At 35.4% G+C, this 25,191-nt stretch overlaps 2 protein-coding genes across 5 annotated transcripts in view; one reads left to right on the forward strand and one right to left on the reverse strand.

Moving 5' to 3' along the window:
- Nucleotides 1–8,344, forward strand: part of Bora (BORA aurora kinase A activator) — a 25,896-nt gene extending 17,552 nt beyond the window's left edge. For 2 of the 4 annotated variants that reach the window (XM_010622330.2, XM_010622333.3), the window contains exons 10-12: nucleotides 900–1,501; nucleotides 7,061–7,192; nucleotides 7,819–8,344. In XM_010622330.2, the coding sequence (XP_010620632.2) occupies nucleotides 900–1,501; nucleotides 7,061–7,192; nucleotides 7,819–7,863 (779 nt within the window). In that variant the 3' untranslated portion in view covers nucleotides 7,864–8,344. The remainder of the gene's footprint in view (nucleotides 1–899; nucleotides 1,502–7,060; nucleotides 7,193–7,818) is intronic. The other 2 variants (XM_033760920.1, XM_033760921.1) reach the window with 2 other exon arrangements.
- Nucleotides 8,345–10,532: 2,188 nt separating this feature from the next.
- Nucleotides 10,533–25,191, reverse strand: part of Dis3 (DIS3 homolog, exosome endoribonuclease and 3'-5' exoribonuclease) — a 20,397-nt gene continuing 5,738 nt past the window's right edge. The window contains exons 6-21 of the mRNA XM_019207261.2: nucleotides 24,877–25,041; nucleotides 23,728–23,841; nucleotides 23,401–23,538; nucleotides 22,534–22,680; nucleotides 21,711–21,827; nucleotides 21,395–21,496; nucleotides 20,504–20,568; nucleotides 20,333–20,417; nucleotides 19,427–19,554; nucleotides 17,220–17,306; nucleotides 15,504–15,660; nucleotides 13,654–13,868; nucleotides 13,380–13,548; nucleotides 12,998–13,156; nucleotides 12,212–12,334; nucleotides 10,533–11,560 (exon numbers count right to left, since the gene is read on the reverse strand). Of these exons, the coding sequence (XP_019062806.1) occupies nucleotides 11,477–11,560; nucleotides 12,212–12,334; nucleotides 12,998–13,156; nucleotides 13,380–13,548; nucleotides 13,654–13,868; nucleotides 15,504–15,660; nucleotides 17,220–17,306; nucleotides 19,427–19,554; nucleotides 20,333–20,417; nucleotides 20,504–20,568; nucleotides 21,395–21,496; nucleotides 21,711–21,827; nucleotides 22,534–22,680; nucleotides 23,401–23,538; nucleotides 23,728–23,841; nucleotides 24,877–25,041 (2,055 nt within the window). The 3' untranslated portion in view covers nucleotides 10,533–11,476. The remainder of the gene's footprint in view (nucleotides 11,561–12,211; nucleotides 12,335–12,997; nucleotides 13,157–13,379; nucleotides 13,549–13,653; nucleotides 13,869–15,503; nucleotides 15,661–17,219; nucleotides 17,307–19,426; nucleotides 19,555–20,332; nucleotides 20,418–20,503; nucleotides 20,569–21,394; nucleotides 21,497–21,710; nucleotides 21,828–22,533; nucleotides 22,681–23,400; nucleotides 23,539–23,727; nucleotides 23,842–24,876; nucleotides 25,042–25,191) is intronic.

The raw sequence follows: 25,191 nt of genomic DNA on the forward strand, positions 1-25,191 counted from the left end.
GCATACATTTATAGCTTTCAGTTCAATTTCCAAAAATAGAATCATTGGCCAGTTGTGTTTTGGGGATTGTTAGTTCAGGCTTTCAATGTTAGTTTAAATGGTTTCTCATTGCTTTAACTTCTATACTTTTTATTAGTTTTTGTGGCTGAATACTTTTCATATGTTTATTTACATTTGGGAAGATTGTTGATGTGCTTTTGCTCATTTTTTAAAAACTTGTGTTTTTGTTAAACTAATGAAGTTTTAAGTCATCATTAAGCTTTAAAGCATTTCCATCATTTTTATTATCATTAGGCTCTTTATTATCGCAAGTATTATTTTCTAGGTTTTTGCTTGTCTTTTACTGTAGCATACAATATTTTACATAGAAACAGATTTTTTTAATATATTTAATTTACCAGGTACATCTGTAAATTGTAGCTTTAAGCTGATTTTCTTTGTACTTGAATAATTTTGGTATCATAGCAGCATGCTTATAAAGAAATAATTTTCAGGGAGTAAAATATTTTAGTTAAAATAGGGAAGGAGCTACAGAAACTATTTTGAGCCTCGTCTGTCTTATTCAGACACATTCACTTAAGCTTTTTTTGTATGTTTTGTTGTTATTTTTTGAGATGGGTCTGGCTGTGTAGTTCAGACTAGCCTTGAACTCACTGTGCAGCCCAGGCCGGCCTTGAAGTCACAGCAATCCTCCTGCCTCAGCTTCCCAAGTGCTGGGATTATAGGCATGCATCAGCATGCATCGCTTGTGCTGTTGTTTTTCACATTAAAAGTTAACTTTAGTAAACAAAGTTTTCACAGAAATCTAGTTTTTCTGGTGTGGAACATAATTATCATTTAGCTATGGTTTTTCCGTTTTTCATAGTTTTATAATGTGATTTTTCTCTCTGATCTTTTAGAACAAAGGAAGTTTACCTTTCCTTCTCCTGATGCCTCCTCTAGAATACATTCTAATGGAATTACTAACCCATGTATCAGAAGTCCTTATATAGATGGCTGCTCACCAATTAAAAATTGGTCTCCTATGAGACTGGAGATGTGCAGAGGTGGGACTCCATATCGGGCCTCGCTGATCCGGATTCCTTTTGCTCTTGAGACGCACAGTGAAGATGAGGAAGATAAGGAGAATGCTCCTTCTCCAGGCATCTCGTCCCCAGTCGGGGATGCTGTAGGACGACCCCTGCGGCAGTTGATGAGTGACGCCGCACATGGTGCACGCATAGTGGTGACTGCCATGTCTGTCACACAGCGTCAGCCTGGCGCTTCTGGGAGAGAACTTGCCCTGCAGGACGTTGAGAGCGAGAACAATGATACTGTGGACATGGTTGATCCTGTAGAGACAGCAGATGAGCACACTTGGATTAAGGAGCCAGCTGATGATGGGAGTTTGCCTGTGCCTGACTTTGTGAGCGGAATTGCCTTTAGCATTGAAAACTCTGAAATGTGCATGTCACCCCTTGCTGAAAGCAGTGTTCTTCCTTGTGAAAGCAGTAACATGCAGGTAAGATGTTTTAAGATTTTTTTGTTTTTTGTTTTTTTGAAATAGGGTCTCACTACATAGTTGAGTTGAGATTGACCTGGAACTCACTATAAAGCCCAGGCTGGTCTCGAACTCACGGCAATCCTCCTGCCTCAGCCTCCCAAGTGCTAGGATTACAGGCGTGCACCACCACGCCTGGCTAAGATGTTGTAAGTTTCTGTTGGCCTACTTTCTTGGCATTCCCCTTTTTCTCTTAAGATTATAGTATGAGATGGGTAATGGGTTAAATGTCAAAACCAGTCATGGTGACACACACCTGTAATCCCAGCACTCTGGAGGCTGAGGCAGGAGAATCACTGTGAGTTTGAGTCCATCCTGGACCACATAGTGAGTTCAAGGCCAGCTTGAATTACATAGCAAGACTGTCTCAAAACAAACAAACAAATATATATATATATATCCCAATATCAAGTAATACCAGGAAGGATAGTTTCTTTTAATTGGCTAACTATACATATTTAATGTACTTACTGACATGTTTATTTGGAGTAGAAAAAGATGTGAACAGAAAAGAAATGAAGCATCTTCATTTTTATAGACTGCTAGAGTCAAGCAGCCGCTCACAATTTCTCTGTCTTTGAATCTTGTGCCACAGGAATGTAGTCTCTGATATAATATTTGAAAAGTACAACCTTTTTTGCTTTACCTTTGTGTAGTTTGCAGCAATAGAAATCAGAGTTTAGAGCACTTTATGTGTATGTCTTTGTACTTTTTAAAAATGTAACTTTAAGCCAGTAGTTTTCATGTAATTATACATTTCCAATTTCCCAAAGTCTGGCAACAGAAAAATCTTGATTTCTTTCACATGTATATGTCATAGCAGCATTTACATCGAAAGATATTATTGCAGTCATTGTTCTGTGGGCAGAGGATATGGAAAGGGCCTTAGAATGGTCTCAAGGAGACCATTAGGTGCCGTAGTAACTTCTAACCCGTATGTGGCACTCACTGTAAGCCAGCGCTCTTCTGGCTTTTACGTGTGTGCTGGTGCAGTTGTTCATCATCACTAAGCCTAGGAAGGGGAGTACTGTTATCAAGGCCAGCTTGAACTACATAGTGAGAACCTGTCTGAAAAATAAATAAATAAAACTGCTCATACTTGTATATTTATATTGCCCATCCTGACCTCTAGGTTCCTTGCTCAAAAAAGATAACATTAGGATCACTTTACATATTATTACCTGCTAGAGTTGGTGTCATACTAGAAAAAACATATACAGTCAAACTTAGCCTTAAGGTATGTTACTCTTTTTTTTATTTTTCATTCTTTTTGTTGGCAGAGCATTTATAGAGGAGTTATAAAATACTTTTTTTAAAATATGTTGTGATAATCATCTAATTCAAATACCCTTTGGAAACTTACACATTCTCCAAACTCAATACTGAATTGTCATCTGAGCTATGCTTGAGTACCTGCAGGAATATTCCATCTTATTTTCAAACTTTTCTTACTGTTTAAAGACCTTTTCCTTACATTGAGCTGAAATGTGGTTGCATCTGTGATTTCAGCCAATTATTATTATTATTATTATTATTATTATTATTATTATTATTTTGGTACTGGGGATCGAAGTTAGGCAGGCAGCGGAACCACTGAGACAAATCCCCAGCCTTCAGCCAATTCTTAATTTTAATCTTTCAGCCACATCTTGATTACCTTTTGCAGAGATTTTATAGTTCCTATACAATTTTCTGTTATTTCATGTTATTAACATTTCATGTTATTTTTCTGCCGCAGAAGTATCTTTCAAATGTTGGTATACAGCCATGTTTCCTCAGAGCCTTTGATTTACTTCCCTAGATTGGTTGCTTTCTGGACTATCCAGTCATCATCATAGTAGGAACTCCCTTACCCTCTCCTGTGCTCTGTGGTCTCCTGCTTTCTCTATCCCGTTCTTCTTTTTCTTGGTTTATGTCTCATTTTACTGGAATACATTTTCTGGTAGCTTTCTAAGAAAGAGTACATTTTTAAAGACATGGCATGTCTGAAGAAGTTCCTTCTTCCCTCACATTCAGGTTTAGAAATAATTGTCCTTTAGCATTTGAACACATTGTCCCATTGACTATTTCAGTTTGCTGATGAGAAGTCTGAAACTATTTCAATGCTTAATCTTCTTAATCTTCAGCTTTTTTTTTCCTTCCTTCTTGATGGTTTAGAACCATTTCTTTTTATGCAGAGTCCTGAAATTTCAGTGATGTTCTTTGGTGTGGTTTTCTTTTCAACCATTCTGCTAAGCTCTCTGAATACCCATATTTATGGTCTGTAAACTTATACCTTTTACCTCTTGGATCTTTTCTTGAATTTCAGTCATTTTCATTGTTTTCTTTAGAACTCCTCTTCATTCTCCAATTTAAAAACAACTTTTGAAAGTCTCTTCTTGGTTCTAATTTCTGCAACTTATCTTTAATTTCTAGAATCATCTTTCTTCTAGTACGGATGATGTGGCTACCAAGGCACTGTGTGATCTGGCAGCTGCCTTACTCACTCTTCACCTTCATCTTGTTTCACGTTTTTTGTTTCAGTCCTCCTCCTGGCTTTTCAGAAGTTTAAATAACCCATGATCCATTCTGTTAAAGGTTTTGTACATACTGTGAAGAATTTCTTTCCATCCCACTTTACCTAGCTCTTTTTAGTTCACAACTTGTTTGTCATATTCTTCAGAAACCTTCCTTGACCATACTTGGCCAAGCCAGACCTCCTCATATGTTTTTGTAAATCTATGTATAATTTTGCACTTTCAGTCAGACCATTAATCAAGTAATCATGTATATTTTTACACAAAAACCCTGGCATATAGTAACTACTCATTAAATATTTGTATGATGAAAATAAAATGCATACATAGATTAAAATCAACCAGAGAGCGAAATGAAAATAGTGTGCTAAGATTGGGAGCCCTGAGGGAAAGTTGAAGGAATGGATAAAGGGAATAGGGAAAAAGCAGAAGAGAAAGAACAGTAGGAAAGCATAGTGTTTTTGGGATATTGTAAGCAAGAAAGAATGGTTAGTACTGTCAAAATATGAGCAAGGAATGTAGGCCTTGGTAAGCTGTTGGAATAATAACAGAAGTTCACATTGGTATTTGAACAGCCTCTGAAAAATGAATGAAGGGAAAATTAAAGGAGAATGAAATCATGTGCATAGGTAACTTTTTGAAGTAGCTTAGGTGTGAAGGGAAAGAAATGGTAGCTAAAGGAAAACACTAAAGTCTAGGATCTTTTTGTTTTTTCACCTTATTTTTAGTTTAGATGGGAGAAGCAATAAATATATTTAATATAAGGGAGATAGGGAGTGGTGGGAGGAGACAAGATCCTCTGAATGGTGACATGCAAAGGGGACTGAGAACGATAATGTAAGGGCTAAAGAGCAAAAGCCCGATTTCAAGGAATGCCCAGCAAAAGGCACAACTTTTTACACTTGTGAACCATTGGAAGTAATTTACTAGCAAAGCAGATGTAAGATGATACAACAGATGGATACATTTAGAAATGGCTGTTAAGAAAATGAACTTTTTTCTAATTAGGATTAGTTTTCTTCTTTCCAGGCTGTGGTATCATAAGGTAGGGTCCAGTTTACAGTGAGCAGAACATGACTGTTTGATCTTTTTTAGTACTTTATTCTTCTCAACAGTTGTGATGCCCACCTTGATGCCTGTAGCATCTGCATGGTACCTAGGAGGCACTGACATCGGTAGTGGTTCCGATGAGACCATGAGGTCAGCCACCACGCAGGGCTCCCAGGAGGGGATCCTGCTCCCTCTCCAGTGTGACAGACTCACTGTGCACCTTACTCATACCTATACTATTCATTTTTCCCATGATATATTCAGTTATGTACTAGTGTTGAGTTCTGAGCCTGTTATTTGGTAATTGATGAATATTAGAAGGAAGAGTAATTTGCAGATTATCTGCAAGCAGCTTGATGTTACATATGTGATCAATTATCTACCAAATGATAGCAAAACAGTGCTTCTCTTGAAATGTTTATATTGTACACGTCACAGGCTTTTGTTCTGGTGGAACATGACTCCCAGCTGTGAGCAAATATACATCCATCCTGAAAACTAGGAACCTTTTTTGTCTTACAAGTGATGATAGAATGCAATCTCTAGGATGTTCAAAATATTCACAAGGGGAGAGAAAATATTCTTTCCTTTGCTTCTCATTTGGAAGGGTCAAGTGCTGGGTGATTGCCGTGTAGGGGCAGTGTGTGTTGTTTCACGCTCAGCATTATGTAAGTAAATGAAGTACCATGTAGTGGATAGAGTCTGGGCTCTTGAGCCTCAGGTCTTCACCATCACATTACATACTGTATGGCAGTGTGAAAGTTAGCCTTTCTGAGCCTTGGCTTCCTCATCTGTATCATAGGGATGTTGAAAGGAGACAGTAAAAGTAGCATTATGTAGAGCACCATTCAGGACCTGGCATAAGAATTCATGTTTTAAGTTGCATACATTCTGAGTAGCATGATGAAATCCTCTGGTGACCCTCACCATCCTGCCCAGGATACCAGCCATCCATCTGCACATTACATGTACTGACCACTCACTTAGCAGCATCTCAATTACCATATGGTCACAATATTGTAGCGCTTATCTGTCCTAGTGATCTTCACTTTACCTACTAATGCCCCCAGCCGGGAGGAGTGGCCATACTGGCAACACCGGTATGCCCAAGAGAATCTACCCAGTACTTCCTTGAAGTGCAAAGGTGAAAGAACAGGAAGATTTCTTTTTTGCAGTAACATAGTTTGAAACCACATTCACATAACCTTATTGTTCTACATTATTATAGTCCATCTTACTGTGCCTCATGTACCTCATGTATAAGTTAAATCTTTATTATAGGTCTGTATATATAGGTAAAAACATGATTTTTACTAACCAGTTTCAAGCATTCACTGGGGGTCCTGGAACATATCCCTATGGGTCAGAGGGGATACTCTGTAGAATCTTTTTTCTTTTGCTGTTTTTGGCCAGAACAATTTGTCTTAAGAGTACAACAGTTTTTATTACCATGAAAACTTGAATGTCTAAAACCATTACACGTATGACATTGTGATCCAGGTATGAGTCAGTGTAACTCATCTTTTTAATGTCTGTGTAATTACAAGTGGCATGCCTTTTATGTAGATTTTATTTAGAGTGAAAACCAAGCTATTTAGAAAATGAGTTGGAAAGTGAGGCTGATTGTATTCCTCCCATTATTTACGGATACGATCACAAAATAACAAAAAAAGTATGCTCTGCCTGGCTTGTTCACTGATTGTAAAGGACTTTAGAAGACATTTTATTGGAAGGAACTGTAAACCAATACATAAGAAATAGTAAATTCTGTCAGAACTTCATGTATTTTAATTCAATATGAACATTATTATGTTGCATTGTTCAGATGTAGTGAAAGGTAACATACAGTGACTCAAACAGTTACCTTTTAAGTTCCTTCCAAAAAGTTTTACGTGTTATGTGAATTAGTTTGCAATTTATCTGTTGTGGTTTTTATCTTCTTCACTCCTGTCAGATGGATAGTGGCTATAATACACAGACTGGTGGAAGCAATATTATGGATACTGTTGGAGCAGAAAGTTATTGCAAAGAAAGTGATGCACAAACCTTTGAAGTTGAGACTAAATTTCAAGTTTGTAATACAAAGGTATGGAGGAAATACAAAGCTTAATGTGGTTATAAGCCAACAGCGTTCACTGTGACTTTTTTCAGCCTGTTTTTCCCCCATTCTGTTAAAAGTTTTGTTATCATGTTTATAGGCCTGGCGTGGTGGCTCATGCCTGTAATCCCAGCACTCTGGAGGCTGAGGCAGGAGGATCGCTGTGAGTTTGAGACCAGCCTGGACTACATAGTGAGTTCCAGGTCAGTCTCAACTACATAGTGAGACCCTGTCACAAACAGACAAACAAACAAAATTATTATGTTTATGCCCCACGTGTCCTGTTCACATAACAGTGGCAGGTGGTAGCTTTTAAACCCACACTTCTCTTTATTTGGAAGAGCAAGTGAAGTAAGATCCTTGAAATTTAAAAGGAAATAAACAGAAGAATTGGATTATTAGAGAGGTAATAGTACAATTGAAATCAGATATAAAAGACCTAAGAGTTGTTTTCTTAAAATCCAGTAAATAGCCTTTAAAGATTTTGGCTGCATGTAGGCATTTTAGATATGACAAAGTGCTTGTATAAAGGTGATGTTTTTGATTTGGAAATTACTAAATCTGATAGTTATTGTAACTGTAGGCACTGGACAACCTCTGATTTTATATTCCAGTTTATTAGGCACAGTGAACATCAGCTTACGTGCAATGAAACATAAATCTTGAAATCAAGTTGAAAGACCTCCTTATTTTTCCTGAGTTGGTACATATGCATATTTTAATTTTAATTCTTTTTTCATCCCTTTCCCCTTGTTATGTCCTGTTTGAAATCACGGCATTTTCTTTCCTATAGTAAGACCACAGAACACAGGTGTGGGGTGAACAGCCCAAGTCCATCTCATTGCAGCGGTCCACAGAATACCTCTGTCAGAAGCAGACTATTGGTGAAGCTCCTCGCATATGTTTTTGCAAAGGATCAATAATGTGATGGTGACTGGAAAAAACTGCTTCAAGTAACATCCTTAGCTTCTTTCTTTCCCTTAATGTGAAAAATCAAAGGCTTGGTGACATAGAAACAACAGCAAAGCTCCTCCAACATGAAGTTGCTACAATACAACTCTACTTTTTAATCAATAAATATTTTTGTATGTATCTTGAGTAATGAGTTTCACAATAAAAAATGTGACAGCTGATGATTTGCTCCTATCCTTATGGGGTCAGTAAACTGCTCTGCACAGAATTTAGTACTTGTTCTGAGAACATAAGAAAATGTTAAAAAAGGAAGGCACCATATATTTTTATATATATAACCTGTGAACATACATACATGAACTTCATCTAAAATAGATAAAATAGATAATAGAACGCTTACAGATATAAAACTGATCAAAGAGGTAGAAAAGCATTAAGTAGGTATCCCCACAATTTTTGAACTATTCATTTCTCTGGGTTCCTGTAGTAACTGCTCAAGTTAATACTTTTAAAAATCTAACAGCAGCATCATGTGTCTTGCTATCTGTGAGTAAATGTGGGAGGCCAGAATAAATTATACCACCATTCCCACTGTAGGCACAATCTTTCCAGTTCAGACCTGGCTAGGGAAAGAAAAAAAGAGTATTAGACAAACTCTGGAACTAGGGAACAGTGAAATTCTTGCTGGGCTCACAACTATGAAATGCTGGGGTTACATATACTTTAAAAATAGCTAGTTTTTAAAATTTTCACAATGGCAGTAGATGGGTATATGTTTGGAAATAACTGGAGAATGTGTATTTGTATTTACTACTTTTTAAAAAACTTGTTCATTCAAAGACCATTGTACATAAAACAAAGATAAATTATCACTGTCATGTTCTTCCTTATTTTGTGGAGTATTTCATACCTTTTAAACTTACTGCTAACCTTCGAATGACAACAGAATCTTCCTTATAATCACACAGGCTTTAGACTCAATAAAAATTTACCTAAAAAACATAACTGGACCCTTAACAGTAGGAGCCACCCTGGGTACTGATTTTTTAATATCACAGGTCAAGAAATAAGTCATGATTATAATCTAGAATCAGATCTTTCCTGTCACTACTTGACCTAGGCCATAAACCAGTTTTTTCATCTGTTAGAAGGGGATGACAGTCCTGCCTAACAAGGCTTTTGAGTTTTGAGTAAAATGCAGTCATGCCTTAGGACCCATGGGGAACTGGTGCCAGGGGCCCTCTGGATAGTTGTCTAGATGCCCAGGTCCCTATAAAAGGGCAGTCTTTGCACATAACCCGTGCACATCCCACTGTACATTTAAAATAAATTCCTCATTCCTTATAATAGTATCACGCTGTGAAGAGTTGTTATGCTGTATTGTTTGAGAAAGTGCCTATACATGTTTAGTACAGACACAATTTTCTTTCCTTAAAATTTCCAACATGTAGATTCGGAACCCAGATTCAGGGCCCACTGTCTGTCCATATAAACTGCTTGGTGTAAGAACTGACACTAGAAAGGAAACACTTTAGATTACCAAAATCAGAGGTCTTAGGAAGAAATAACAGGTCCGTCCTTTCTCATCTTTACTGAATTGAGCCTTAGGTCTCATTACCATTCCCCTAACTGATGCCTCGCAAAGTGGGGAAAGATAAAGACATAAAGGTAGTAAAGGCCTTACTTTGGCAAAAATTTGTCTACTGCATGTAAACTACAGCCTAGCTAAACAATTTTTAAGTGGGTGGTGGAGGAAACAATACTTAGGGATACTAGAACACTGTATGAAACTTAACTGTTAGTAAAGGTTTAATGGAACCCAGCCATGCTCATTTGTTCAAATACTGCCTAGAGCTAACAGTAGCAGTTGAATGTCATAGCTGTAATTACAGCCAAGTCTTTAAAGTTTGGGCTCTTTACATTCCCTGCTGTGTCAGTCACTGACCTATTCATTTTACATGGACCAAAGTCTACTAGAGGTTATCTTCCTTCAGCAGAACAAGTCTGCCTCAACTACTGAGTGCCCATATGACTTGTTAATACTGTAGTTATACTATTATATATACTTAATATGCCTACTGACTTATTTGCCAGTCTTTTCATTATACTGCAAATTCCTTGAAGGCAGTAGTTTACCTGATTGGTGATAAAACTTTTGCACCATGAATGCTTTAAGAAATCGACTAAATAGGGCCAGGGATTTAGCTCAGTGGCACCATACCTGCCTCACAAGTGCAAGTGAGTTCGATCCCTGGTACTGGAAAAAAGAAATTGACTAAGTAAAGGGTGTGAAGGTAACTCTCAAAGTATTCTCCTCCCACCCCCAGTACTGGGGATCAAACTCAGGACCCTGCACTTTTGAGGTAGGCGCTAAATCCCTGGCCCCTTCTCAAAGTTTTGTTTTGGTACTGGGGATTGAGCTCGGGTCGTTGTGCTTGCAAAGCAGACAGTGGAAACAGTGAGCTAAATCCCCAGTCCTTCTCAAAGTATTTTTGAAGATACCAATTTGCTAGAATCTGTAGTTAGCAGAGGAAGTAGTCAATCTGGCACACCAAATAATACTTAATTTTAATAGGTTCCTTTTAACATGTCCTTAATACAGTTCTCTCCTATACAATCTGATATAACTTCAATTTAAAAGCCATTGTCTGTTTTTTATAAGTAACGAGACATTTCAAGTACATACCATCTGTTCTAAGTTTTAATGCCTTCTTTTGGGGAGACTTTGGAGCTGAAGTTCAAGGATGATGATCACACTTACTACCTGTTAAAAACTATTTTCTCAGTCAGGTCAAAGTATCCTTTGTCTTCCTACCAATTCCCAAACATTAACAGCCTTTCAAGGACCACAAGAGACTTTTTATCATAGTAGGGAAATACTTACACTAAGTTTGGAAAATTAAAATGGCAGAGGAGATTATGTACCAAACACTTGACAGCTTTCAAAATTTAGGAAGGATTGTTTTTTGCCTCCAAAAATGCCCTATTTCCCTAGGGAAATAGGGCTTTTTGGTTTTTTTTTTTTTAATTAAAAAAAATATATTAAATAAAGTACGCAAAATTAATCTGCTCTTTAATGAGCAGATGAGTGCTCTGTTTAAATGATCTTTACAGATCCCTGAAGGTGCTGTCTTGTCACTATTAAAGTGATGGATATTCAATTGAATTTTTATGCATAAATAGTCCTGCTCAACCCAAAAATAAAGTAGTATAAGACAGACAGTCAACACTTCAATAAAAATGCAAATTTCTGACATTATTAAAATGTATTTAAAAGTAACAAACTATCAGAGGCTCAGAAGGATTCTCAAGTTGTTTTTATAAAGGAAATAAGTCTCTAAAGTCTGCTGTTGAAAGTAGCTACTTTTCAAGCTTCCTCTTCTTTTCCTCTGGTTCGTTAATGTCCATATTTGAAATCTCATTAGGAATGCTTATTCCTGGTATCTAAAATAATGCAAACAGGGAAAGTAAAGTGATAGATTAAAAGTATAAAATAATAAATCTCACCCTCATCTTCCCCTTCCTAAATGCCCCTTCAATTTAAAAAAAAATGTAGGGTAGAGTGGGTCAAAGGAGCTATAAAAGGTTATGCACACAATATACATATTTTACACAGAAAGTTAATAGGGATTCAGAAATATAAATGGTAGACATAGTCTCAGTAGGAGAGAAGCTTGTTTGGACAGTGTTAACTACTAAGTTTTTTTTTATGTCCAATTTACCTAGTTTCTCCACTGACTGGTAAGAGCATTAGAGGCCTCAGGTGTGTTGGGGTAGGGCACGAGTTAGGAACCAATACCGTAGATAAAACACTTGATCTTCAAAAGTACAGGTAACAAAACTAGAGAAAAAGACTTGGGAGAAGACCTGAAAGGCCTTTGATGTAGGCATTTTGATACTGAGGACCTCAGAAGAATATCAGATGCCTGGGATCCTATGGCCTAGGGAAATCTGTCAGAAAACAATATGCTTTGCAAACTATTTGGATTCTACACTATGTACTGAATCCTAACATTGCACAGAAATAAAAACTTCTCTTTCAAAAATACACAGTTTGTTCTACCGTCATATGAAAACTAGAGAGTTTGGTCTCACCTGTGGTTCTACCAGGGCCATTCGGATTTTCTGATGCTGAAGATTAGATGAGTCTAACATGATTTTCACTTTAACTTTATCAAACACATGGAACACTGTCCCTTCTATTTTAAGTGAAGGTGTCTGAAAAATAAAAATTGTATTTTATTCTTAATTGCTTCTTACTCTCAAGGCTCTATTTATAGTTTACCCTTCATAGTAAAAGTTTAAATGTAAAAATCACTTCTATTAAGCATATATTCAGTATAACAAAAAGCACAAACCTAGGAGTCCTACATAAACATCACCTATTAATTTGCACACTTCCTCCACTCCTTAAAGTAGACCAATATACATTCACTGAGCTCAGGATTCTCACACCACTAAGCAAATTCTTGGTGCAGTACAGGAACACAAAATACTTGTGTACAGATTATTAAATATTCTTTCAGCACTGTAATCCCACTGTTTATGGAACTAGGAGTGTGCCAAATAAGAAACACTGGAAATTACAAAAATTATGAAAGCTTCCCTAAGCTATAAGCAACAATTTATCCTGCTTTATCTGTCCACGTAGAGTATAACCCTAAAAGAAAGAAATGAGGACAACATTTGTATATGGGAAGATATTAGAAGGTTAGAAATTCTGAGAGTAAAACCATACTTTAGAGGTTAACAGTTACATGTACATAATCTGGCATCTTTCAAGATTCAATTCTTTAGGACAGAGAAAATAATTTTACACTGTATAGTTACCATTTGTGAACTGTCCCATCCCAAAAAATAAAACATTAAAAAATACTGTACCTCATCATCATAAACAAGCTGTGGTTTTGGTTTGTCCTTTTCTTCAAAAAAAACTGTCCCTTCTAAACCATACTTTGGAATTAACACCACAATAGCATTCTTTCTTACAAACAGGATATAGGCTTCTTCACTTACTATTCCTTTGCTTTTGAAAAATAACTGTAAAATAACATACAGTCTTATTTAAATGTTTTGTAGTATTTTCAAGTTCACAAAAATCATTTGAAATGAAATAAAAGTTCAAATAACAAAACATCTCAGAAAATTACTGATGATGGGCCAGGGATGAGTGGCACCAAGCATGCCTGGCAAGGGCAAGGTCCTGAGTTCAATCCCCAGTACCAGGGGGGTAAAAAAAAAATTACTGACAGAATCCAAATACCTGCGTATGAAAAGCCACTGATGCACGCTGAGCATATTGAGCCATTTTGTGCCGGAAATTGAGGTTTTTACAAATATCAGCAAGCTTGTGCTTATCTGTCAACTCTGGATACGTACAATCCGCTCCAATAGCCACAGCCAACAGCCGGTGAACAATGATGTCTGCATATCTAGATGTATAAAGGAGAATAAGCATACAAATTAGTATTAAAAGGTACTTTTTTTTTAAATTCAAAATTAAAACTCTTCTATTTCCTTTAATAAGGAAAAAATACCTTCTGATAGGAGAAGTAAAATGTGTGTATATTGGGGATGCTAAGCCATAGTGATGGAAATCATTATCCATTCCAGAACAGAAGTACACAGCTTGCATCATACAGCGAGTGGCCAGTATTCTTAACAGAGTGTTTAGATATGGAAAAGCAGGAGACTCAGCTCGGTCCAAAGAGTCAGCCAATGATTTGGCTGTATCAGTCTTAATTTCCAAATGCTGTGTATAAAAGAGAGGAGAAAAGTATAATATGAAACATTTTTATATCAATAACAATGTCTTCAAAAATAAAACTAAGGGCCAGATATTTAGCTCAGTGGCATGGCCTCAGCCTCACAAGCAGAAGGTCCTGAGTTCAAACCCTTGTTCCACCCTAAATAAATAAATACATACATACTTACATACATAAAAAAACTAGTCAGGTGTGGTGGTGCACACCTGTAATTCCAGCACTCTGGGAGGCTGCAGTAGGAAAATCTAAGCTTGAGCACAGCCTGGGCAATTAATGATTTAGCAAGACATCTCAGAAACAAAAAACAGCAATGGGCTAGAAACGTATCTCAGTGTGAAGGCCCTGGGTTTAATTCCCACCATCACAAAAGCAAAGCAAAACAAAATAGCAAAAAGCCCTAAATACTGTAGTCTGAGCAAAAGGTATAGTGGTTTTCACCAGATAATTTGGAATGACGTGCTTTATCTTTTAGCTAGTAGGACTAAAAGTAACTTTATATTACGTAATGATTGTTTTGTACAATACCAAAATTTAAAATCTCCTGAGTGCATGTGAGGGTACTGACGTTCCAAAGGACAAAAGGATGGTAGCAGCAGTGGTGCTATTTCTCAGAGTCTAGTTTGTGCTTGCTAATATCTGTCAGGGTGAAAAAAAATCAAAGATCTCAATACTTTTTAGTGTCTCAACTATTCTTTCCAGATTTTTTGTACATTCAAAGCATCCACTTTATTCCACTTTAAAGCGATCACTCAAACATATTTAAATCTTCCTTCCTCTAGCTAGGTTTTAGGAAGACAATGAGAAAATCTAACTCATACAGTAATCCTTGCGGCAGAGAAACAGGTTTAGTTCTGATGAATACAGTTAAGAGATACACCACAAAAGTCTGAGCTAAAACTGGGAATAACACCATTTTGTTCAAATAGTGTACTAAGACCCACTGCTATCCCTTCAAAGATCTCTGATGGGCAGGAAACATGAGGCCTGTCATAATATGAGGACAACCAAAATAAGTTAATGTCACCCCAAAGGTAAGTAAATGTAAAGGAAAGCCTACTAACCAGAGGCAAGAGCTGAAACATAAAAGTGCCTTTTCTACATTCTTCCACTTTTCCATGTATGAAATAAACAGTTGTCTTTTTTAAAAGAGACATGATATGAAGAGGGTAACACTGAGTTGAACTGACAAAAAACAAAGTAAGTTGTTAATCTCTAAGGACAGGAGAAAGTTCAAAGAAGCCACATAAAAAGGACAGAGATATAGAAGAACTTGGTGTAGAGGATACTGTTCTAAATTAGAATGGCTTTAGTGTTGGGTATTCCTTAAAGACGTTAAAGGATTTTTTTTTTTGGTACCAGGGATTGAACTCGGGTCCTTGCACTTGCAAGGCAGGCCACCGAACCACTGAGCTAAATCCCTGGCCCTAAAGGATTTTATTAAGCAGAAGATATTAATGTTAATGTAGGAAGAGACAATCATAATCAAGATAGATGATTTCTTTTTCAGCAAAATAATTACTTGCAAATTTTACTTCAAGAAACAAAATTTATGGAGAGAACATAAATTCTTTAGTGCAATGGTTAGACGATAACAGATAATTTTTTAAACTAGGTGATTTTACCTTGGACTTAGCTGCCTTAACAAGGATTTCATAATTTGATGGGGGTGGAGCAGGATGCTTTCTTAGCAGGGCATGTTCAGAAAATTCTTCATGAATTTTTTTTGCAACAGAGATATTAGCAAGTAACATAAATTCTTCTACCATGGAATTTGTTTCTCTGCAATGGAAAAGACATTAAACAAGAAAGAGAATCTAAGTCTTCTTATATCTTATTCTCAAGTTCCCTTTTCTATCAATAAGAAAACGGAAGCTTATCCTACACAAATATTCATATGTATGCGCAAGTGTATTTTTAGTAAATATGTGTCTTGTTCTGTTCTATGTTATGCTAATTCATTTGTGCATTCACTGAGTAAATCTTTTATGCCAGATAAGACTTCACAAATTGCACTCAAAAACTGTACGCTTTACTATTTTTATCAGAATCTAAATCCATGAAATGACTTCAAAACATTAATCTGATAGTTTTTTCTATATGTATAATCATTCTATATATATGTTAGAACTTAAGTTTAAAAAATTATCTGCCTTCAAAGTATATACTATTATCTCTCTCCCAAGTCACTGAATATTTAGTATTAATCTTTCATTCATGTTTCCATTTTTATTTTTATTTTTACTTTTTTTGGTACTGGGAATCGAACTCAAGTCCTTGTGCTTATGAGGCAGGCAGCAGAACCACTGAGCTAAATTCCTGGCCCCATGTTTCCATTTTTAGTAACATCTAATTTCTTGACAAGATTTCTAAATTATAACAATTTTTAAATTAGGAAGATCTCCAATTACATAGTGTGATTCCCTTAAAAATGTGGTTTTCTTCATTTTGGTGAAAAGAAATTAGTGATTTTCTACTTTCATTCTACTTTGGCAATCTTTTCCTCAAAAAAGGTTTAATATTGTGCTCATTGTTAGTAACTGATTAGACACATGTGCAGATGTTTCAATCTAATGAATTTTTAAAATTTTAGCTGTGAAACTAAGTACTGATCTTAAGTAAAAACTCTGGGTATATTCTGATCTTTAACCCTTGGTCATCTACTACTAAACTGTATGTGTATACATATATATATATGTATGTATACACACACATATGTTTAATTTTATAATTTCCTTGTGTAAGAGACATAAGAAGCCTAATCTGAGCCAAAATTATCCCTGCTTCTTACTTCTTAGCTAAATATACAAGTACATCAATAGCTAATATCCAAATAGTCTTCACAATATACTTTAGGTAGGGACCATTATGAATCATAGCTTAGAGAGAAAGTGAAGCATATAAATGATTATATGACTTGTTGGAAGCTGTATTAGTAGCAGCAGCAGAAATAGGATACAAACCTAGTTTGGCTTCTAAGCCCACGGATTTCTCATTACTCTTGTCATACCTCAGTGTACTTTATACTAACTATGCAAGTAATTAATCAGGGCATTCTTTTACTTAATGTAACTATTACTACTGAAGACAAGTCAAATAAGACATCAAGCAAACCAAGAAAAAACAAGTTAGAAATTTTTCTATTAACTATTCTAGTTTTACATAAGAAAAACTAAACAGCATTATTTGCTTTTACAAATATTTCATAAATCAAGAAAAATCCACAGAAATCATAACTCAAACAGAAATAGACATTTTGAATAACTGTCTTGTTATTAACGTAAATACCAGATATTACACTTAAAATTTTATCTACTGTCCATCAGACAAAAATCACACACCTAAGTTCCTTGGTCTGTAGATCTATAGGATCATGAGTTTCACTGTCCATGTGAAATCGAACTTCTGGAGAAGAAAGTGTCAAAGCCCTAAATAAAAATTAAAGAGCTGAGTTAGTCAAGTGAGGCAGTAACAAAAATGAAACTCCAGAAATGATACCTATAAAACAGAAAAATTATCAAGTGTATGAGTTGGTAATTTGAAGGTTTTTACATTTTATTTTCAGGAACAGCTTAGTATTTCAGAGATTTAAAATTAATTTTAACAAGATGACTGGTTGAATTTTATTTACTATGGAAAACATACAATATCGAGTTGAGGAAAACAGAGGCAAAGGAATGTTGCTACAGATGGGTTAATAACAGCAGAAGATGCAGTTATTAAGTACATTCTATATAAACTTGAGTAACTGCTACCCTCAATCAGTAACAAGGGCTGATGGCTATACATATTTGAGTGCCATGTGTAAGATACTAAACTATGCTAAAGATTTGCATAAATAGTTCATTTAATGAGTAGCCAAGTTCTCCCTTGAAAAGTAAATTCTCAAAATGCTACACACATAAGTCTAATGTATACCTGAAGCTAGTTTAAATTGGCTCCAATCAACTTCTCAAAATAAGAATTTTCATGAGGCTAGGCAATCTTGGACAATGGAGGGGAAAAAAAAATGAGATGGAGTAAGTCAAGTGAGATGCTAAGTCCTTCTCATCCTCTACTCATCTTTATTGGAAATGCAACAAAAGGAGTACTAGAAAAGGAATCTTAAGTATTCCTTTTTTTGTCATATAGTATTCACAAGATTCAACATTAGATCCAATACTAATTACATTTTAATCTTTTCTTTCTTCACAGAGCATATAAAAAAGCTATTGCTATCCAAGAGTATTAGTAATTAGAGGTAAAAGCAGTCATTGTTTTCGCTCTCTAAAATTAAGAAACTCAATACTATTTTTTACTGTTAATAAATGACAGTCTACTTAGAAAAGCTAGTTACCTCTTATTCTAGAATGTGAAAAGACTCTTCTATGCTCCTAATCAACAACCACAATGTCTGTGATTGAATGGATAGGATGGGGACGGGGAAATCAGGAAAGTATGGTTTCCTCAGAAACGGGTGCACACTGGGATCAGAGATAACTGTGTTTGTCGGTACCTGGAAGCAGGCAGGTGATAAGTCACTATTTTCTGGTGTGATAAGAGTAATAATCCAGACAAATGGCCTAGATGGGCTATTTCTGCTGGACAGCTAATTCCTTTAGAGCAGCATGAAGGAGACAAGAGAGCCATGAGTCACTTGTCAAATTACCTTGGTGAGGGAATGCCTCACCTGCCACACTGGTCTTGTCTTTGCTTCCATGCATTGCTTGTACCTCACCAGGATACCTGACTCTCCTGGCATCTGCCATACTGGCTTGCAGAGGCCTGTGGCTTGACTAGATACCCTGCTAAGCTCCTCACAGAGGGACCAGGAATCCTGAGACAAGTCCTCCACCAAGTGTACCCAGAGAAAGTTCAGCTCTCAGGCTTTTGGTGACCATGTCTAGGAAACAGTCGTCTTTGCTTAGAAAATACCAGAATAAAGAATGGCTTTAGCTTGTGTTTTGTTTACTTTGCATTCATCTATTCATTTATGATGCCGGAGATGGAACCTAGGCCCTCATATCTGGTAACTACCCACTACACTACTTACTAGGCTGTGCCCTACTTTGCATTTGAAAAAAACTCAAAAACTTTTTGCTTTGTACAAATTTGGTTCTGACGCCTAATATCCTAGTAGACAACAATAAAAAATATTTTTGCCTGGGCCAGGGATCTAGCTCAGTGGTTCCACCGCCTGCCTCGCAAGCACAAGGTCCTGAGTGTCATCCCTAATACCAAAAAAAATAGCAAACTGTGAGCCAAAACAAACCTTTCTTCTTTTAACTTGTGGGTGTTTGGTATTTTGTCTCAGCAATGAGAAAGTAAGAAAACTTCTGAACAATATTAATGCAGAATCAAGCTGTTAATATCTAAAAGTTATCCAGAAGAAATGAGATGCCTCCATTTAAATCTCGATTCAGCCTATTTTAAGTAATTCAGCACTATCAATACTCAAGTACGCCAAAGAATCCAAGTTATCTTAATATCATAATAAATAAAAGAATCCAAGTTATCTTAATATCATAATAAATGAAGATACATCTTAATAGATAGTTTTGAAATATACCCCTTCTCAATTCTTCCTTTTTTCAGAATTTTAGCGAGTTTATTTAGTCCACGGAGACTAGTGGTAATATCATCATTCATGGTTGCTGAATCAATTCTCATCTGTGCTTCAGCATAAGTAAGAGATGCCTAAAAAAAGAAAAACACTCATGTTAATATAACTCTCATAAATGATAAAATGTGACATTATTTAAACCACATTATTTACCTCATATTATTTACTATTTACTCATATCATCTCATGTATCCACTACATAAAAATATCCAGAGCAAGAAAAATTCACAGCTTATAGTACTTATACCTCACACCTATGATTTGTGGTTCATTATCTCTTATCTGAGGTATTAACACAACATAAGCAAACTTACATTAAGCAAAGAAAAACAGTATTATTAAATTGCTCAGGCTTTAGCTACTTTTATATCTCAATTAGTGCATATTCAATGAGGAATATTTAGGAAAAAATGAGGGAGAATATAAGAGGACCTGGGGAAAAGTTCCCAGGGGCTCTATTCTCTCTGAGCATGATCTCAGAATCCAACTATGATTTTTAACATGATTTCTTGGAGAAAAATGTTAACTAGAAGATGATACATAAGCAAATTTTAAAACAGTGACCACTTCTAAGTAGAAATAATCTCAATTATGTCCTGAGTTGGACATAAAATCATCTAGTCTTCTCAAGTATTAGCTCTATTAAGTTTCTGAATACAGGACACTGCCACATAAACTAAACTATGTTCTAAGTAACATCAAAAATTAAGCAAATAACTGAAAACAACACAAAACTAGCTTTGACTTTGTAAGAAAAATACATGTTTACAAGCCTAAATTTTCCAAAACAATCTAGGAAACTGTTAAAGGTATCAAAGAGTTTAAGCATTAGAAATGAGCCATGAAACTAACCTTTGAATTAATGACACTTTTGGTAAATCTTGTTTTTAAGATTTCAGCATTATAATTCATTTCCCAAATACATGAAAACGCCAGCCTATGGGTAAAAATAGACAGTATTTTTGATGTAAACCAATTAAAATAGTATGTATAATATTCTTACATAAAAGCACACATAAATACCTGTCAACGTTACATCTTAAGGAACATAAATTAGAGCTTAGCAACTCTGGAACCATGTCAATTCTCTGTAAAAGATAATAGTTTCAGATTACTGAGCTTTATCCAAGTTTATTTTAGATTCCATTCTTAAATAGCATTAATTGATCAAGGAAAAAATATTGGAGTGTTCTGGTCTTTTCACTAGGAGAATTAAGAAAACAACAAGTAAAAAAGATTTACGCAAAATTGTTACAAAAAGCAAATAGTAAGTTGGACTTCATAGCAATCTAAGCTTAAATCCTCTATACTAACCACCTAGCTATCCCCAGAGTTTGAAATCTGTGCATTTGATAACTGACACAAGCCTGGCAAGTCTATAATTGAACATTACTCAGCGCTTAACAATAAATTACACATTGTTTTAAAACAAAAGAGAAACTAAAATTTTTATGGGAAAAAGCTGTATGGAGAACTTCGACCATGAATCTATAACAGACTAAGCTTAACCTTCCCCTCACTTTCAAAACTGTTCTATAAATTTGTGAGACCCATACCTAAACGAAAAATACAGTTCATGAAAAATGTGGTTCAGCAAAATTTTTCTTCCATTTGTGAACTTTGCATCAGGTGACAAACATGGCCCACAGGAACATGAATGCAACTATCTTTTCCAGACTCACTGAACAAATTAAGTTTGTGAGCCGAGGTACCACTGTACTGTACAATATTAACCTATGTCTACTTGTTATACTACTAACCACCAAAAAAACTGCACTGTATTCAGTGATTCAGGCCACCTTATTTCACATACAATATTTCTTTTAGCTAAGTTACATATTATTTCAAACTGATTGTTAAAGAATTCAAAAGTACAAATGAGAGTTAAAAACATTTTAATTTCAATGTATCCACCTTTTCACAGAGATACACAGTTGTTCCTCTTCTGGCTGATTCTTGATCCAAGGCATTTCCTGGCCTAATAAAATGGCTAACATCAGCAATATGAACACCAACCTTAAAAAGGTAAAAATAATGGGATGTTGATATGAATTATTAATAGACATACCAATGGAGTTTAAATGAGAAAAAACTAAGGAACACATACCCATTATCTTACATGACTATTTCACACATTCCATACTGGATTAAAAAATAAATAAAACCAAGGAAAAAATTATATTTGGGTAAGAATGTCATGAAAATATGAATGTCATTACAATATGAGTACCTCCAAATTCCCATTTTTGAGCTCTCTACAATGCAAAGCATCATCTATATCAGTGCATCCTGGTGGGTCCACACTACAAACACACAGATGCCTAAGGTCTTCTCGGTTTTTCATGTCCTAGAAGATTATAAAGAACAAAATCAGTTCAATAGTACAACTGTAACACAGATCTTGTGAGATCAGTATCTGCATAGACATAACTTTGCTTTGATTCTTTTTTTATTAAGTTTATTGGTACATTTTAGGTATACACAATACAGTTACATTCATCATTGGGATCTTGTACCTTTACGTGAAAGGTCTTGTGATTTATTACCAGTGGTCTTTATGCTTTTCAAAAGTTTGACATTTACTGGTCACATAAAAAAGTTTATCTTTCAGTAAATAAGCAAATTATTGATGTAATATTTAATATTGCTGATCTAGCTAAATGTGAAAAAGGACAAACCATGGTTTCTATATATTTATTTTATTATTTTTTTAAATTTTTATTTTTTTAGAGACAGAGTCTCACTATGTAGTTGAGACTGACCTGGAACTCACTATGTAGCCCAGGCTGGTCTTGAACTCACAGCGATCCTCCTGCCTCAGCCTCCTAAGTGCTGGGATTACAGGCGTGTGCCACCACACCCGGCTTGGTTTCTAGATATTTAAAAACAAGTACATGAATTAAAAAAGATCCTCCTGTCAGCCTCCTAAGTGCTGGGATTACAGGCGTGTGCCACCACACCCGGCTTGGTTTCTAGATATTTAAAAACAAGTACATGAATTAAAAATTAGCCAGGATATAATTTATAGTCACTATTACTTGTTTGCAACTTACATTTTCAGTAATGCTCCAGGGCATCTTTGGCAAAAAGCTTAGAACAGCCTGTGAAAAAGGCTGATGAGGAACATCATGTTCAAGTAACAAAACTTCTGTTTCAGTCTCTTTTTCTCCAACATCGCCTAAATTTTTTACAAAGTGTCCCTAAAGTCAAAAGGTTTATTAGAAAAACATGTAACTACTTTACATTACTGTATTGAATTCTTTGGCATTTTATATATCACCCCAATTTTCTAAATGTTCCTTTAACTTCATTAAAATGACCCATTGTTAACTTTAAAGCTGAAAATGACAAGACTTTTCTACTAATTTACTATACAAACAAGGGCCCAGTTCTATTATTACAACACTTCTATTTATTTTCTATTAACTTACAGGTATAAAATGTGCTTCAAAAACAAGTATTTCCAAAAATCTGTTGATTAGAATCCACTTAGGTTGGGATTTTAAATAAAAGTAACCAGGGCCAGGGATTTAGCTCAGTGGTTCTGCTGTCTGCCTTGCAAGCGCAAGGACCCGAGTTTGATGCCCGGTACCAAACAACAAACAAACAAACAAAATAAATAAATAAAAGTAACCACAAGATTTACATTGGAATTTCATAAAATTAATTTTGGATTTTGACATTCTACTTAGTAACTGTGAAATATCCCTAAGCTTCTGTACAAATCCTAAATAACAGTATGTTCGGGCCTGGGATTTAGCTCAGCGGTTTGGTGGCCTGCCTCACAAGCACAAGGACCCGAGTTCAATCCCCGGTACCAAAAAAAAAAACCAGTATGTTCTGTCTTCATTAAAAGAAACACTATTCACAAATTATTAATTATATATCCTAAGATAAAATCAATACTTTAATAAGCTTACATTTGGATATCTGGAATTTCTGGGCCAACCATCAATAGCAACAATAATTCTCCGTCCATCTAATGCAGAAGCCTGTCTGGTTTCTATCCGAATCCGGGGAATTCTTTTATCAGCAGGTGTAAAGAGATGTCTTCTTGACTACAGAAAATTAGGGGAAAAGTAAATCTGTTCTGATGTTTAGATCAGTCCTAGGGCACTGCACATACTAGGCAAATACCCAGGGAAAAAAAATATTTTAACACAAACAAAATATGAGAATAAGTTCAAAAGGAGTGCTCCAAGATCTATTAAATATAACTTATTAATAGGAGTATGTCTTTTGCTCACCTCCTTAATAGCAGACTTGGAAAGCATTCCACAATACGGTCTCCAATTCCGTTTTATTATTCCTACAACTCTACCTGTGGGCTTTAACATTTTTTCATTTATAGCAGTCTTAAGCTGAAATGTAAAAATAAAAACCTCCAGTTACTTTTCTTCTAAGCACAATGAGACTTTCCTTCAAAATTAGAATATGTACATCGACACTAATATAGTCAAGTACTAAATTATGACATAAAACTACAGAATCATTGGACTTCAAAATTCTAGGCAAGAACATGTCAAACTACACCATGACAACTGTTCCATGATAAAACATTACAAAAATGGACAATCAAAAATAAATAAGCCAGAATGCATTCTTTTCAGTTTTAAATAAGGGTTCACTGACTAAAACACATACAAAGCTAGGAATTAGTAGACTAGTTATATTTGTTTACACTAATGCGCAAAGCTGTGTGGCTATGACTAGTTCATTTTGGATCCTTATTATTCATTTAAAAAGACATGTACTTTAGATGTTCTTCCTTATCCAGAGCAAAACTTAAAAGAATGTCTTCTATTTGAAAGAGATCAAAGTAGCTACACTACCCTGATCATGCCTGATCTCACCTGAAAAGGATCTTAATGGCTACTGGAAGACTTCAAAAACTGGAAAAGGAAGAACTACAATTATAAGCATTTCAACAAGTAGGCCATTTCAAGTAGACTTAGTTTATAAGAAATAAACGAAAGAATTCTCTTCATAATACAGAAAGATGGAATAGTTAAATATGCTCAAATACAAAGGCCCACAAACACATTATGCTGAGGAAATTTTAACATTAAAGCATGTCAAGAAATTTTATTTACTTCTATACTTCACAAATTCAGATCCCATGCTGAATGTCATAGATGTCCACTTAAAAACTCGAATTGATAGGGCTCTCTGTATTTAAACCAATTTGTCTGAGTAAATGATGACATTAAAGAAAAACTAGTTATGTACTTAGAAAAACAAAATTCAACTGTTTTATGACATATAATGAACTTACAAAACTATAATTTCATTTAATAATCTGAAAACAATAAAACTTAGTTTCTCCAGAAGTGGACATGTTAAGTTTAGGAGTACAAAGTTCCAGACAAAAAGGTAAAGCCTGCATGGTTTCATACCATGTGCTCTCTCTCCTCTTCTTTCTCCACATCATCCTCATTTTGACCATCATCCTGCAAAACCACAGAAGATGGCGCTACCCACTGACTCTTGGGGAGTAGCTCCACGGCCACAATGTCTTCATGAATAGCTCGGTTTAGATGTTTAAGTCCTTGTACAATTATCTGTTTAATACAACAGAGAGCAGGTGCCCAAATACTTCAGTGGTAGGAATGAAAAACAACGTAAGTTTATATATGTTGTAAATATCTTTCCGTAATCTTTACTTCTCTCTATACATTTTTTGGCTTTTTTTTTTTTTTTTTTTTTTTTTT

The sequence above is a fragment of the Fukomys damarensis genome, unplaced genomic scaffold, assembly GCF_012274545.1.
Source record: "Fukomys damarensis isolate Sample0158 unplaced genomic scaffold, DMR_v1.0_HiC HiC_scaffold_6, whole genome shotgun sequence".
NCBI lineage: Eukaryota > Metazoa > Chordata > Mammalia > Rodentia > Bathyergidae > Fukomys > Fukomys damarensis.